At 44.2% G+C, this 16085-nt stretch overlaps 1 protein-coding gene across 2 annotated transcripts in view; it reads left to right on the top strand.

The window, feature by feature from the left end:
* Positions 1–16085, top strand: part of LOC107317696 (cytochrome P450 2J2-like) — a 31794-nt gene that overhangs the window by 8464 nt on the left and 7245 nt on the right. Inside the window, exons 5-6 of one of the 2 annotated variants that reach the window (XM_032446180.1) lie at positions 1414–1581; positions 9037–15090. In XM_032446180.1, the coding sequence (XP_032302071.1) occupies positions 14890–15090 (201 nt within the window). In that variant the 5' untranslated portion in view covers positions 1414–1581; positions 9037–14889. Of the gene's footprint in view, positions 1–1413; positions 1582–5408; positions 5562–9036; positions 15091–16085 lie in introns of those variants that run through there. The other variant, XM_015870652.2, reaches the window with a different exon arrangement.

Raw genomic sequence — 16085 nt, 5'->3', positions numbered from 1 at the left:
AATGTCAAGCTGGGTCACACAATAATTTTTAGGAGTCATTCTGGAGTGTTTAGTATTTATATAGTGGCCAAACTCTGAGTTCTGTCAGTTGTAATCATTGTGCTGGAGCATGGTCAAGGAGAGAAGTTTGGCCTGAACCCTGTGGCCATCTGGCCATGGGGAAACCAACTGCCTCCTGAGCTAGAAATATCCTTCATCCATCATGATCAATCTCTGTTTCTACAAACAAGCCCCCATTCTACAGCTCACCTCCCCATGCACAAAAGACCACGCTCTCCAAATAATATCATTAATGGTTGTTTAGGTTTTGAATGCAGAAAACTCAAGTCAACACTTTGGAAACAACCATAAGTAGATCATCAGGCTTTGCCAACTTCCACATCCTTGGTAGAGCCTCCTGGGAGAGAGGGTGCCTGGAGATAGTTTGACCCAACATGTGTAGAAAGGCACTCGAGAAGGCACAGCATCCTCCTAAAGGAAAGGCAGATGAGCAATATTTGAAGAACTGCTCTCAATGACACAGGAGTCTTCTCCTGATGTTCACTTCTCTGTTGCTTTCTGAGGGAAACAGATGTTTGTAGTCCAGAAACTGCATCCCACTAAGTCCAGCTGCCTCAGATTGGTCAGATAAACCATGCTTTGGCCACTTATTTCTATTCAGTGATGCCAAAGGGAATCCAGACCAGTGTAGACACCAACCCCAGGGACATACAACATCCAGGTAGATGTGAATCTCAGTTGGCTTGTTTCTGCATTAAAGGCTAAATCTAAGAAAAAAGAAAGCCAGGCTGGAGGCAGACACAGCAGTCAGAGGCACAAAACTGATAGAGAGAAAAGCTATGAGATGGCCAATTGTTCTGGGAAGTTAAGGGCATCTATCTGAAAACAAAACAGCACAATGAGAGAGCAGGAGAGGGAAAAAAAAAAAAAGCAGCATTGGACCAGTGCAGGAAAATGAAAATTTCCTTTCAACACTGAAAGTAACAGTTTCTAAAATCCACCTTCTCCGTCCCTCCCAAAATGTAAATTCTAGTGGTTACCCCCGTGAAAATCTGGAGCAGCTCAGTGGTAGTAAGTAGCAGATTCTTGGCTACTGGAGCCTCAGTGCGGCAGATGGTTTTTTTGGAAAATGACACTTGCAGGGCCCAGCTGGTAACCACAGCTGAGTTCTCCCTATCAGAAATCTTAGAAGTCAACTGCTGCATCGGCTTTGATTGCACTGGAAACAGCAGCTGGGCTGCTGGAGATCGCACCCAGGTGTGGTGTGAGGAGGTACATACCAGCCAATGGCTGACCTGCTTCAAGCAATTCCCCACCAGAGATGTCTGCATTAACTATGATGTTGCCAGATTGTTTAGTACATAATATTTCTATTATAGATATTCTGTTTAAAAATAATAATTCCTTTCCTAGGATCAGGTAGTATTTAGTTCCATTCTGGAACAGAGGTGATCACCACCTTCTGGCCCTGCCCTTGCTGCTGAAAGGCCAATCTGCTGCCAGCCCGCTGCAAAGCCAGGCCAGGAACAGGCGTTCCAGCAGGAAATGTTGGTGTCTAGAAACAGATCCCTCCTGAAAAACGTGAGTAACTTGGAATATTAGAAGATCTTACTGAATAAAAGGCTGGAAGAATGCCTCAACTTACACGCATCAAAATGGAAATCAGTCAACAATTTGCCTTAGAGGTAAACGGTGCAGAATATGGGGAACTCTGTTGTTGCTGCCGTTGTTATTGAAATCTTCATGCTCCCAGAAAATGTTGCAGAAGTGACATTATTTCTTGTACCAGATCTCTGTGTGCCTGGCAATAAGTGAAGGACCTCCAGATGTTTTCAGTGTCAGACTGTGATTGTATCTCAATGTTCCCTGACAGCAAGAAAATACAACTTTCTTTCTACCATCTGATCTGAATGTTATTTAACCCTCCTTTCCAATAGTTTCTGTGTCCTCAAACTTCATCTCTAAAACTTACTTTTTGCGCCTGTGCCATATGCACACCCACCTGGATGTGTTATGTGCTATGTTATGTTTTATGCTGTGTTAAGTGCTATGCGCACACACCTAACCATGATGTGTTATAAGTAGAGATAGCTGTGGATTTTCCATCCTGTCAATTTCCAACTGGAAAGAAAAAAAGTGCATTCAAAAACATCAAATTTTTCTGTGGAAAAAGCAGAAGTCCTTTTCCTCTGTTTGAACAGCTTCAAAATAAAGCCATTATGGTAAAACTGAAATATTTTAGTAGGGAATCAATTGTAATTAGGGCACACGTACTGTATGAACTTAGTGTTTTATTTTTTGTTGTTTCAGTCAAGTGTCAATCAATTGGTGCCTGTTGGTAAAAAATGGTCGATTCTGAAAGTCAAGAGATACAGGTTGTCCACCCAGCTCCATAGTGGTTGGATTGCATGATGTGGGCATGTAACTTCAGCTCCAGATGCCACGTTGCGTGCTGGCATGTGTACAGAAAGAGAGATTGGGCACTGGAATGGGCTGTTCGAAGAGCTGGTGGAGTCACTGTCCCTGAAGGTATTCAAGAGCCATGGGGATGTGGCACTGAGGGGAGTGGGCAGTAGGGACATTGCAGTAGGGTTTGGTGGCCTTAGAAGTCTCTCCCATGATTCTGTGGTCTTTTGTGTGATTCTACATTCTGTGGTGATACTGGTGATTCAGAGATGAGATTCCATCTATCCGGGGTCTTTCTGTGACATGGACTATTCCTTGATTGCTCCCTGTGTTTGTGCATTTGGTGCTCTTTAAAACCATCTCTGTCTTTCACCTGGCTTTGTAGTCCTCCAGATGAACCCAGAGCCAACAAAGATGTGCTAACACAAAGAGAGGATGATGATGATGGTGACTTGATATCACTCCTTTCACACCTCGTTTCCTTACTGGGTTTAGACATCACACCCAAACCAAGTCAAGAGTTATTTGAATTATTTAATATTTCATCAAATAACTCAGCTGATTGATTTGTGTGGTTTTTTTCCCCTCTATTTTTTTCTTTTTGCATTCAGGCATGCTAGAAAAGGAAAATTATCCATTCCATAACTCTAGGCTTATCTGCGCTCCAGCTCCGAGCCCCCTGAAAATTTGCCCCAGCTTTCTGAAACATCTGCTGTAGAGCAAACATACATCACAGCTGTTCTGTGGTGTTTAAAGGACAGAGGCACCTGAACTATTGCTCCCCTGCCATCAGTTTCCAATGAATGAAAAACCATCTTGCAGACACAATGTTGCTGATCACCAAACACAGGGCAGGATTGTTGCTTGTTTCCCATTCTCTAACAGGGGTGCACCAGAAATAGAAACAGCTGCATCTTTCAATTGGGTGAGATTTGAATAATGCTGCTGTGATTGAAATAAAATGGGAAAGCCGCGTGGAGTGGGGGGCTCGATCGGACAAGTGCAAATGAGACCACATTTCAGCATTCTATGGCAGATGTGATTCCAATTTCTCTGACCCTACACTCAAGAATATTTGAATCTGGGGTTGTAGTTTATTCTTATGAAGGCAGCAACACTGACACAAAGGATCTCAGCAGGCTGCTCGGAGAATGTCTCACAGCTGATGCTGGCAACGGACAGATGCAGCAGAGCAGTGATTGCCAGATGATCTCAATGAGATTTTTAAACCAAGAACAGAAGAGAGCTGTTTTTCTTCCTTATTTCCCCTACCTTTGGATGATTTTAATGGTTTTAATGAGCTTTACTGTAACGTAGAATTTTCCAGACTCCAAATTTTCAAGTTTCTCACTACCAGCCATTCAGAAAGATCTGTCAGCTGTAATTCTTAAGAATTATATGTATCTCTTGCAAAGTAGTAGAGAGTAGCCCCAAAATCCAGTCCCTTCTGTGATGCTGTCTCCTATTGTTCTTGCCTGTAAGACCAAACCTGCAGGTGTTCCTTAGCACAGGTGTTGAACCAGTGCACAGCAAAGCTGGTAATTAGGAGGATTCTTTGAAAGGGACAAACGGAAAGCAATTTCTGCACGTGAAAAGGATGAATGAAATCATCACAGTAATTTAGGTCTGGCAGTACCTACACACATATGAGGTCTTGATGTAGGATGGAGCTGAAGATAACACAGGATCACTGCTGGGGCTGTGCTCCATAGGAAGCAATGTGATGCAGGGCTGTGGTCCTGCTGCTGTGCTGGGGTATGTTTGTCCCTCCAGTTCTTCTGCTCGGCACTGGCTGAAAGGCTTTGGAGGACATTTCTGTCTCTGTTACCAACCCATGATGTTCCCAGGTACTGTACCTCTGCTACTCCCACCCTCCCCTCCTTCTGGGTGGGTCCCAGGGCTTCCTGTGGGCTGACCCTTTGCACTTGCATCCTTCAGATACTCAAGCTCATTTGTCACGTTCCCCCATTTACCCATCTCACAGTGATGCATATTTACTAATTCTAACATTTCCTCGTTAGTCATTCCCTCCAGGCCCATTAATCACTACAAATTCCCAAACGAGAGGCCGCGGTACATCGTTCCTTCCAACAGACAGCTGACACGTAGTAATTAGGCAGCTGAACATAAAAATAATGAGGCTGAGGCTCCCACAGATCTCCGTCCCCCCTCTTGGCACCTGGGAAGCTTCATGCACGGCCCCAGCAGCCACCACTGCACAAGCTGCTCCCTGCACAGACGTGCCTCTTTCTCTCTTTCTCCCCCAAAACTTGCTGTCTGGTCAATTGAAGGGGTGCTCAGACACTTAGCTTTGTGACTTCTGGCAGTGTTTTCCAATCAAGGCAATGAATTATTGAGTCTCTCTGTCTCTCCATCATGCAGGGACTAGTCCAGCTCCCATTGTTCATCCCTACCTCCAGGAAATCCTCATGCCAAGCTGCCCTGCCAGTTTGCTGCAGACTCTCTAACTCAAAGCACGCTCTTGGAAATGATGCATTTTTTCACAATGGATTTACACATCGAAATAAACAGAATGATTCAGGCACTGATTTGACTTCCATGTGCAATGCAAAGTGTCCTGAGACCAAAAAGCTGTTTGTGTCCATGCTGGTTTTCCAGTTTTCTTGTATTCTTCCTCTTTCTCTCTCCCCTGCTCTGCTAAAAAGCCATTCAGTTGATTTTACTCTTGCTTTTTTTTCTCTCTCTCTCTTTTCTTTTTCTTTTTTTCTTCTTTTTCTTTTTTTCTTCTTTTTCTTTTTTTCTTCTTTTTCTTTTCTTTTTCCTTTTTTTCTCTTTCCCTTTTCTTTTTTCTTTTTCTTTCCTTTTTTCTTTTTATTTTCCTTATTCTCACTCTTTTTTCTCTTTTTGTCTCTTCCTTTCTTCTTTTTCTTTTCCTTTTCATTTCTCTTTTTTTTCCCTTTCTCCTTTCCTTCTTTCTTTTTTTTTTCTTCCCATCTTTCTTTCCTTCCTCTTTTTCTTTCTCTTTCTTCTTTCTTCACCACTTTCTCTTTCTTTTTCTTTCTCTTTTCCTCTTACTTTTTCTTGGCTTTTGTGGCACTCACTTGCCTTTGCCAGAGAAATACCCTGGAAACCAAGTGCCCATGCACACACCCGGTCCAAATCACAGTGTCTGGCATCGCTGGAGTCACTGGCAGGTAGGAAGAAACTTCCCCCGCAGCTCTTTTTTTTCCCCTTCTGAAGCAATGTGTCTGGGCTGCATTTGGCTTAAACAGACCCTTGATCTGCTTTGTTTATGGTAATTTCTTTATTCCTGTGAGAGAGAGGGGGAAGCCAGCACTGAACGGATATTGTTATGGGACTGCAGATGGGCAGATGGCTTGAAAAAAATGATTGCAAGATTTTGCTTGCACTCTGGGCCCGTCTTTCACATTTGGGTGCAAAGACCAAGTTTGTCTTCTGTCACAGGGAGCCTCGATTAGATTCCCTATAACCAGAAATCACTTTGAAAGCAAATCCCTGAGGTCAATGGTGCCGCAGATTTGGAGGTGAGGGATTTGAGGTTAAGAGCTGACAACGAGGATGGCGAGGCAAGATTATGGAAATGAGGATCTGCAGCAAATTCTCTCTTGTTTCCCCCTTGTAACCTGCTAATGACATTAGTGTCCTCTTTGACAGTCCCTCCTCACAGGGGAACTTACTTCAGCACTAAAGATGCTTTTATGAGTCCCAGAGATACTGGCAGCAAAACATGTGGACAAAGCTGCTAAGACCCAGATATGGGACAGAGTCCTTAAAAGCCCAGCGCTGACTTAAAGGACCCAAAGTGAGGAGCAGAGCAGCTCTGGGTGAGCTCAGATCCATTCCTCTCCTCCAGTGGGGGGACAAAAAGCAAGGTGATCTTCCTCCTTTTCTACCCAGCGATAGTTAATGAAATGCTCTAAGTTATTTTTTAATCTTGAAGTGAGTAATGTCCTGTCAGTACAGCAAACCATCCGTGTGGATGAAGGCATTAAGTATGGAAAAATAACGAATGTGGCTGTTTGAGAAGCACCTTATTCACCTATCTAAAACACCTGCCATTCTATTGATCTCAGACGTACGAAGCTGTGGCCTTGTTACGAACATCCTGATGCCTCAGCTCTCTAGCATTGAAGCATTCATTGAAAGTAGCTATAGCTTTACAAATAGAATTTTTTTTTCAGAAATAGAATTTTTCCATCTGTTTGTTCCATTTTCCCATCTGTTCCTCCAGCCTCATAGTCTTGTTCAACCTGTTTATGAAGACTGCCTTTAAGTGAATATATATATATATATATATATATATTTATTTTTTTTCCCATTCCAGGACAATTGTTTGTGATTTGACTTGTTCTTACGCTGCCTCTCTGAGCCGCTCTGTGTGCTTCTGCCACTGACCTATTCAGCCTTCCAATACACGTTTTAATCCCTTGATGTGAACATACACTTTGAGGCCATGAGGTGTTATTGTTGGATACATGGTGATTACTGGTGGCCCTTTGGCCTGGTGAGAAACCTTGGATGCCCCATGGATGGCATTTGGAGGTCTATGTTGGTGCCATAGGCATGGGTGACACCAGGGCACTTCCAGCTGTACTGCAGTTGGCCAACATGGTGATGTATGTATGTATATAAGTGTGTGTGACATATATATATATGCATGTAAGTTGTGTTGCAAAAGAGGACACTTTGCTACCATAAGAAGCATGGCAGGATGCACCCTGCTGCAGTGGGTGCTCTCCACAGTGATGCCTTTCAGTCGCCAGCATTTTCTGCAAATACACACGTCCTACGTGCCCCAGATGTTGCTCATCTTTGAAAGAGTTACCAAGCAATGCAGAAACACCAGGACTGTGTGATAACCAGCAGATAGATACAGAGTGAAGGATAAATTGCCACTAAACAAATTCTTCTCATTGCTGGTCCCCACTGAAGATGGTCTCACTGTGCTTCCCGAGAGCTCCCTTACTGAAAAAGCTGTGCAAGCTTCTTGGTGATACCCAAGGCAGATCCCAGCTCATGTTTATAGAATCAAAGAATTATTTGAGTTGGGAGAGACCCTTAAAGGCCGTCTGGTCCAGCTCCTGTACAATGAACAGGGAGACTTACAGCTCCATTGTCTGCTCAGTGTCCCATCCAGCCTGACCTTGGAACAGAGCCCTTATCTGGGAGGAGTTCTCAGGAACATCCGGGCACTGTTCTATTGAAGCTCAACCAGAAGGTGCCCTGCGTTATTCTCTCTGTAAGTGTCTGAGAGATGCAGGGAAGGAAGCGCTCCTGGAGGAGCTGTCATTTCTGCCACACAGAGCACAGATTTGCGTCTCTCCAGGCCACCCAAAACTGGATCTTTGCTTTGTCAAAATAACCCTTTCTGCAGGGGAATGGAGAGCTTGGAGGATATCCAAAAATGTGCTAATCTACACGTTTTAAATTTCTCTTTTTATGTAAAGGGGAGTGGGGGGGAACTAATAATAAGCTTGTAAATCATGCGGTTAAGTTTAAAGAAAAATGCTTTGGGAAAGTTTTCCAGTCTTCTGCAAGAAATTTTGCTTTTATTCCTTCTGTCTCCACAAGACTTTTGCCTTCTACTGTTTGCCAGCAGGAGGAAGATTGGAAAAATTCTACTGATCCTGTTATCATAAGCAATAACTGCAGAGTGCTTTTATTGTTATCCTCCTCCTCCAGAAAGAACGAGGTCAAACCCTCTGTTTAGCTAAACTCAGACTTCTCTTTTGCTCCAGATGTGCTAAGCGGGAGAGCTACATGTAAACAGTGTGGGTTTTTTTCCTGTGCAAGTAGAAGCTGAGTGCTTCCTTGTGTGTACACAAGACCTTGAGGACTTCTGGACTTCACCTTCCAGATAAAAGGTCTCTTCCTGCTCACTTTCAGGAGGACTTCCTCAGTAGGACTCAGACCAAGCACTGGCCTTTCTTCCCCACTGCTGCCTTGGTTCTTGAGCTCTTAGGTACCAGAGGGCAGTCCTGCCTATCTGATAACAAGCTCAAATAATAATAAACCTTTAACAGTTTGATAAAATGTTACCTGTTAGCAATCTGAGTTTAGTTCTCTTTGTTCACAGAAAACAAAGGCTTTCTGTTCACAAATAAATGTTCCCCATGAGCAATGCCTTTAACCAAAGAGAAGCTTTCTAAAAAAGAACATTCTCCCTTTGGGTAATGATGCACTCCTCAATGCTCATGGTATGTGGCATTCCCCCGGCTCCCCCCCTTCACTTTGTTACTTTCTGCAGCTCAGCTTCCATACGCTGCTGCTCATGTGTGGTGCCAATGCTGTTGGTGATGAATTTCTTGCAGAGCTGACTTGAGTAATGTCACTCCGAAGTAATCGTTTTTTTTTCCTCCCCAGCATTTAGCTGAGCACAGAGTCTCCAAGACCTTTCACCGAGCATCCATCAGAAACAAGTTCAAGCTAAGCAAGAAACTGCTCTGTTCCAGAGGCTAAGCAAATCATGAGCCTACATTGTAACTAATTATTTCTATTGGCTGATTGCTTTTTAATGTGTCTGTTTTACAGGTAAACAGATTTATCTTAGAAAGGCAAACATCATAATGATACCGAGTTTTACTCGTTGCCTTCCTTCAGAGGCAGAAAGGCTGAACACTGAAATCAGTATGATTTAACCTTTTACAGAATTCAGCTGATGTTCAGACTTGTGCAGCACGTACATCCCAAGTTGGTGAGAAAGATCAGAAAAGCCTGAAAACAATTTTGGAGCCTCTGAGCTGATGATACCATCCAACCCCCAACTCTTCATGAATGTCCTCGTTTAAAATGGAACACTTTCTAACTGGTGAGTTGAAGGGAAAGTGGTTTCTTGAGACAACCATGCAGATTCCCATTCAGAGTTTTAAAGAACAGCAGCTATCAGAACACCAGGCTGAATGGGCTCTGAGCACCTGATGGAATGGTTGGTGTCCATGTTCATTGCAGGGGTGTTGGACCAGATGGCATTGAAAGGTCTCTTCCAACTCCAACCATATCCAGAGGGTAAAGAAATCCAAAAGCTTTGACCCCCCCTAGAGCTCATGACTAAAACTGCAGAGGGTGGGTGAAGGCATAAAGGGAGATGGTAAAGCACAGCTTTGTGGTTCTGAGAGGGCTCTTTCAGGCTGACAAAGTAAGGAAAGGGAAGAAACTCACCAAATTAATTAAAATTCTTCAAAGTAGATGTCACATGTATGCTGATTGTTCACCCCTACCTCCATGGGCTGGTGGCAATGTCTGGGTGGTGTCTTCACCCCAAAGTACTCCAGCATCTCTTTTACCTTCATTTCTAAAGAAAAGTGGATCTAGAAAATCTCTGGCTAGAGATACTCAGGAGTGACAGTAGTTGCCTTTCTCTTACCATGTGGCCAGCCCTGGAGACCCAAACCAGTCATCAGGTGCTCAGCGTGTCCCAGCCCTGCCCATGGTGACACTTTGGGTTCCCATTCCCAATGGGAGGACCCCTCGCCCCTTTCTTTCCACCAGTGCATAGACTGCTTTCAGTGGAAATTCCCCCATGGTTAAGTTTTTGTGTTTACCCTCCCTACTGCACTGGGCTGGGAGAGAGAAGACCTTTACCTGCTGCTGGTCTTGGGCAGGGGACGTGGTGGAAGAAGCAAGACTGAGGTGCCTGGCGGCAGCTTTGTGAACTGGATTTCAGTTTGCCTGCTGGGCAGGGGTTGCAGCTGGCTGGCCTGATCTCCTTCCCTCCCACTGGCTCTCACTGAGAGCAGAATATGCCTTCTCCCGCTGATTTCTGCTTGCCATATTGATTGCAGCAGGGTATAATGGAGACAAGTCAGGCAGAAAGCCAGCCACCCTTGGGAATGATTAAAGGGCAAGCAAGAAAGGATAGAAGTGAAGAAAAACAGGCTGACACTTAGGACGTGGTGGATTTGGGGCAAATTATGCCCCTTTCACCACCTCACCCCATGCTCGGGACCGTGCAGCAGAACCTCTTTTCAGCTCTGCCCAAAAAGAGGCATTGCACCGACCCCCGTGCACGCAGGGAACAAAATCCCCAGAACTCGTACAATATCCCCATTGTGCATGGATTTGCAGACTGATTATTCAGAGCGCAGCCAAGGAAAGGTAAGGCTATGACCCATTGTTTTCGTGCGATCAATTGAATACTGTCATTTGCATTTAAAACGCTCCGAATTCGCACTGTCAATATGCCAAACAGCTGCTCGGGCTTTTCAGCATTCCATGGTGACAATCACACTATCGTACATCATTGGCACCAGGATTTGCAATACTCTCAGTGTCAAAATTTTGTGGGTTTTTTTTTCTTAAGCCCCCCCCCCCCTCCTCCCCCTCCCCCTTCTCTCCCCCAAATACCCAAACCTGTGAAAAATCCTCTTTTAAAACGATGGCGTTCGGTGCTGCTAAGCAGGCCTTCGCAGATGCCAACATATCAAAATTCATCTCTTTTCTTCCTCTCCTACAATTAAAAGGTAGTTAAGAAAGAGGCTGTTCCTGATAGATCCACCTTCTGTTTTCTCCTTTGTATGCGTATTATTCATTAGCAGTCTAATAAGAGTTTCAAAATGCTCTGTGCCTCTGCCAGCAGGGCATATGTATGTAGACATGTGCTTGTGACAGATAAGTACATAAACAGCATATTGGCACCAGAAAGACATCTGTGCCTAGAAAAACGCTTGTGATATGTACATAAATGACATTTTAGCTCTAGTCAAGTCCTTGTGGCTTTGAGAGGAATATGTGACTGTACTCTTCTCTGTGAATACTGAAAAGGTGCATCTTAGGAAGGAGAGAATTTCAGAGGTTTACCGAGAGCCAAAGGAAGAGCTTTGGTGCGGGAACCCAGTGCTGTGCACAGACCAGCACCCCCAAATCTGACTCGATGTGGCCATGTGGGCACATCACATGGAGCTGGCAAAAGCAGTATAGCAAAGAGAACAAAATCTTGTCCTGAAGGCCAAAAAGTGGAGGTGTTTGCAGTGCCCATGTGTTTCCTGATACCTGCATGTAATTATCTGGCTGGGAAATGTGAATAAAAGCTCTTCACCACAACTGTCTTCTATGGCAGAAAAGGGAAATGGTGGTCTGCTATAGAAAGGAACCAAGTGTATCGTCCTCTGGAAACACTGCATTGCACCAGGGGCCACTTTATAGGTATACTCATATTGGTCAGCTTAGGCTTGAAACAGCTCAGTTTAACCATTCACAGAGACAGCCGCCTGTTTTACAGCTTTAATCCATTCTGGAAGCTCCTCTACAGCCAGAAGGTAATAAGTGAGAGGTATGTGGGAGAGTATTTGCATCTACTCCTAGGTAGGAAAAAAGGGAAGATGTAAAATTGGAGATGCTTGAGTATTTGCCATGCACACATAGCAGTAATGAGGGACTTTCTTCCCTGATTTTGGGACTTGGAGTCCGACTCCCTGAGATATTTGAGCCCTGAGCTCCCATGGGTGAGTTTTCATCCTGGTGAAGTCACCTCAAGTGTGGAACTTTGGCTTTTCCCCCTGTTAGCATTGGGTTCAAGCACATACTCCAGAGATTGCTCCAGGAGGACTGCAGGACTCACAGCTCCTCACTTTCTGCAATTACAAATCTCCCATAGGTTTCACCAGATCCAATAACACAAATCCTAAAAGGAAATGAATGTCCAAAGCCGCCATCGCCTCCGGGTCCATTTGGACTCACCTGGGTTGGATCTCAAAGTGGCAGCTGTGTGTGCACAAAGCCCTTTGGGATGCGAAGTGGTTGCTGCTGTTCACCAGAAAAACACTTTTTGGGGTCTGATATGAGAAAAAAGCAGCAAAATATTCCCTGATTCCTTTGACTTTTCTGTTGTTTGGCATGGCCAGGTGGGCATCCCACACCTCCCGCGTCGCAAGGAGGTCCTGCAGGCTGCAAGGGGAACCGCAGAGCTGTTACTTGACTGCAAAGAATTGTTCAGGGGGAAAATTGTCTCCAGTCATTCTCATTTTGCATGTGATTTTTCCTACATATGTTTCTAATCATTAAGAAATTCTGTAGCTTAAATAATGCTCTGGAAGTACGGTAACTGTTGGACTACATTCTGTTGTAACCTTATTGAATTTCACTTCTCTGGAAAAAATAATGGGATACTATATCTTGAAAAACAAATGGTAATTGAGTTTTTAACAGAATGTTTCTCTTTGTGTTTCAAAACCTTCTGCACACAGTTAGACATCTAGCCAGGGAAGAAGGTACAAAGCATATGGGCCAATTTCTGTCTGTTGGCTGATCAAGATGCCTTAATATTTAAGCAGTGATGGGTGTGTGTCCATGCAATATGGCACAGTGTATCTCTCTGCCTGATACCCACGAGCTCAGGTGAGGTGGCCAAAAATGTTATTCTGTGGTTAGAAGAGCATTCTAGGAGGAAGAGAGGAAGGTGGGCTTATATCCTGCTCCCTATTAGGTGTTGGTGTACCATCCTTATCCTGCATGAATTCACATTTTGGCTATTAGACAACAGAAGGTCTATACTCCTATGTTTGTGGTGCTGCCCAGGGACACAGGTTTACCTTCTGGGTGATAAGGGTTTGCAGAGACTGCAGAAATAAGAATTGTCCAATATTTCTTCTTTGCCCATACGCCATAGTGCTGTGACTTACCAAGTTCTCTGGGATTTACACATCATTGTGCTCTGCTTTGATTAAAAACTGGGACCCAAAACAGCACAGTTGCAATGTTAACTTACAGATGTTATTGCCTACCGAGATTAGGAGAGGTGTGGTAATGCTGGAGTGCTTTTCCCTAATTTTTAGCAAACCTATCAAGTTTGGGGCTTTGTGAAGAGATGCATTTTGGACATGGGAATCTTCAAGGCAAAGTAATAGGCATGAGGTTTCTGACTGACAAGACACATGTGAGTACATGCAAAATGTGCTCCTCCAGCTAAAAATAACATTTCTCCTGTCAACCACGATGCATCCACCCCCACAACACCACCCAGAAGAACACATTAACACCTTGGCTTTGCACGTAGCCCAATTCACAGCAGCCACAAGTGGTAGAGGGATCTGCACTCTGTGTGCATGCTGACAAATCATATGGCATAGCGAAGAACAGAGGAGTGAAACTGGGCTAGCAGAAGTTGACGCCTTATCATCACAGTCCCTTTGAGCATGCTGTAGGCTGACACCTCCACCAACCGAGTCATCTCCCTGATGCCAGGATGAAGAGAATAAGCCCACTATCCTGATTTAGCCTCTGAGGTTCAGCTCACCGTACTGAGAGGGTGCAGTGATGTAAAGAGACAAGGGAGCAACCTAGGTGCAGCAGCAAGGGGACAAGCAAAGAGTGCCCAAGCACCACTATAGCTATGCTGCAGTCATGGTACAATACAGAAGTTCTTCTACATGTCAGTATGGAACTTTGTATGTTCAAGTTTCTTTGTCCTATCACTACGTTCTACCAAGAGCCTGGCCTTACCCATTTGCCGCCCATCTCCCTTTAGATACTTATAAACATTTATCGGATCCCCTCACAGTGTTCTTTTCCACAGCTGAACAGACCCAGGTTCTACTAAAATTCTCACTGTAATTGCTAGGGCAGCCATTTTGAATTCATTATTGACAGTTTTGCATCAGTATAAATGTAGTTTGTGAAGTACAGTTCTTAAGTGGTGACATACATATAGATAAAGAGATCTGGAAACAAATCAAACCTAAAGTATTGGCAGCTGACACAAGGGTGGTTCACGGACATGGAGGTCACTGTCAGCCCATTGCAGCCTTCCCCTAGACAGCATGCAGCTTTATTCAGAGGAGCTTTGCAGAAACCAGGCAGATTAAAAGAAGTAAGTTCCAATCTCTCCTTTAGCCACCAAGCACATGAGCCTATGTTCTCACTCTCAAAATTAAGCTCCTTTAACTCTCATCTAAGTTGAGCCTAGAGCTCTCACAGTGCCCGAACTTCACCTGACTCCAGCAAAGCCAAGCAGGCTTTGGAGGGTGCTGAAGGCATCTAGCCCTTCACAGACAGTGCTTAGCGCTTAACAGGATCAGCCCCTTGGCAACTCGCATGCTGTCCATCACCTCAGATGCCTTACAGTTTTTAAATTATGCAATGCCCACCATATGTAATTAGCTAAGTAAGCTGCTTTCTCTTAACCTCAAATGTTTGTAATGCTTATAATCCCGGTTAGGTGTCTGTATAAAGGAGCTCCTTGTTAAGGGCAGAGGGGAGGAATTTTCTTCTATAAGGAAATTAGGCCCTTGACCAAGATGTAAAGCCAAAGGTTTGAAAGATTGCTTTTGTTTGGCAACTGTTTGAGGGGCTGTTTTTGAAGGTCTCAGTGTTTAAATTACTCAGCGAGTCGTCACTGGGCACAAGCTGTATATGGAAAGCCGCTTGTCCATGGTGAGTCCTGTCCCAGTGAGCTATGGGCATCCTTACTATTTTTATTCCGAGTCCCTCCTTACTCCTGTTTCAGCAAGTTTAAAACCAGCATCAAGTGCTTTCCTGGGATGAAAAACTGGGAGTTCATCAGCCAACATGGAGTTTCACTTTTGGCCCATTTCCCAGTTGGGAAAGCTGAATGTTTCGGTGCTCTTGGTGGTTCTTGTCGTGTTTCTTTTGATTATTGACTTTGTGAGAAAGAGGCGTCCCAAGAATTTCCCTCCTGGGCCACAGCTATTTCCTCTCGTGGGAACCGTGGTGGATTTAAGGCAACCTCTCCATCTTGAGATGCAGAAGGTAAGACCTTCCTGGACATTTCTCCTACTAATAATATTGTATCAGTGATTTTTGTCACTTATCAAAGGCAAATCAAGGGCAACTTCTGGTTTACAATCTATAATCTATAATATATATCTATTGTATAACAACAATGTAGACAACTATTGGGTTTCACCCTTACTGCCCCCCCCCCCCACAGGAGCTGGACAGCTTGATCAGAAGAGATTTTGTATCAGAAGAAGGTCTGCATATTCCTCCTTTTTCTTCCCATTTCATCACAATCATTTTGTGATCTTATGTGCTGTTTGCAAGTACCCTTCTGGTGACTGACTTTTAGTCTCTTGCTTTGATTTAAAAGAGGACCCCATCTCACCTATCTGAGCCGTTAGCAGGACTATCCCTTAGGGAACAGGGACAGTATGCTCAGGTCATTTTATCAACATGTATGATTATTACTAATAAAATTAATCACGTTCATTTACATGCAAGCATGGGGAGAGCTGCCCATTTGATCCCAGGCTCATTTCACTAGCCACCATGTCAGTTCAGGGTGACCATGCATGTCCCCTCCTGCAGAGTCACACTAAGGAGCGTGCACATTGAATTCCTTGGCAAATGAGGACCCAAGAGAAGATATAATTGTCCTCTGCCCTTATACATCAGGGAGCTAAATGCTGAAGAGGAGAGGCTAATGCTAGCAATGTCCATGCAAGGAAAATGGCTATAAATTGGCTATAAATGCATTCAGGCTTAAAATTAGAGGAAGTTTTCTGAGCATCAGCAGTTGGACCCACTTTCTAACTGTGACAGCTGGAGCAAGAAATCTCACTACTTTAAAGAAAGTTGGAGAAATGGACTCTGTTTTGTCTTGCTTTCAGCAGCAAGAGCCTGGTCTTGGTGACCCAGGTGGAGCCTTTACCTCCTGCACTCTTTCTTTGAGGAAGAGAGAAGGAGCAGATGTCTGTCAGCCACAAAGTCCTTGGATTCAAGTTAAATTGACACAACAGCCTGGT

The sequence above is a fragment of the Coturnix japonica genome, chromosome 8 (assembly GCF_001577835.2).
Source record: "Coturnix japonica isolate 7356 chromosome 8, Coturnix japonica 2.1, whole genome shotgun sequence".
Lineage (NCBI taxonomy): Eukaryota > Metazoa > Chordata > Aves > Galliformes > Phasianidae > Coturnix > Coturnix japonica.
Note: the sequence above shows the minus strand (reverse complement) of the source record. Positions and strands in the feature narration are given on the sequence as shown.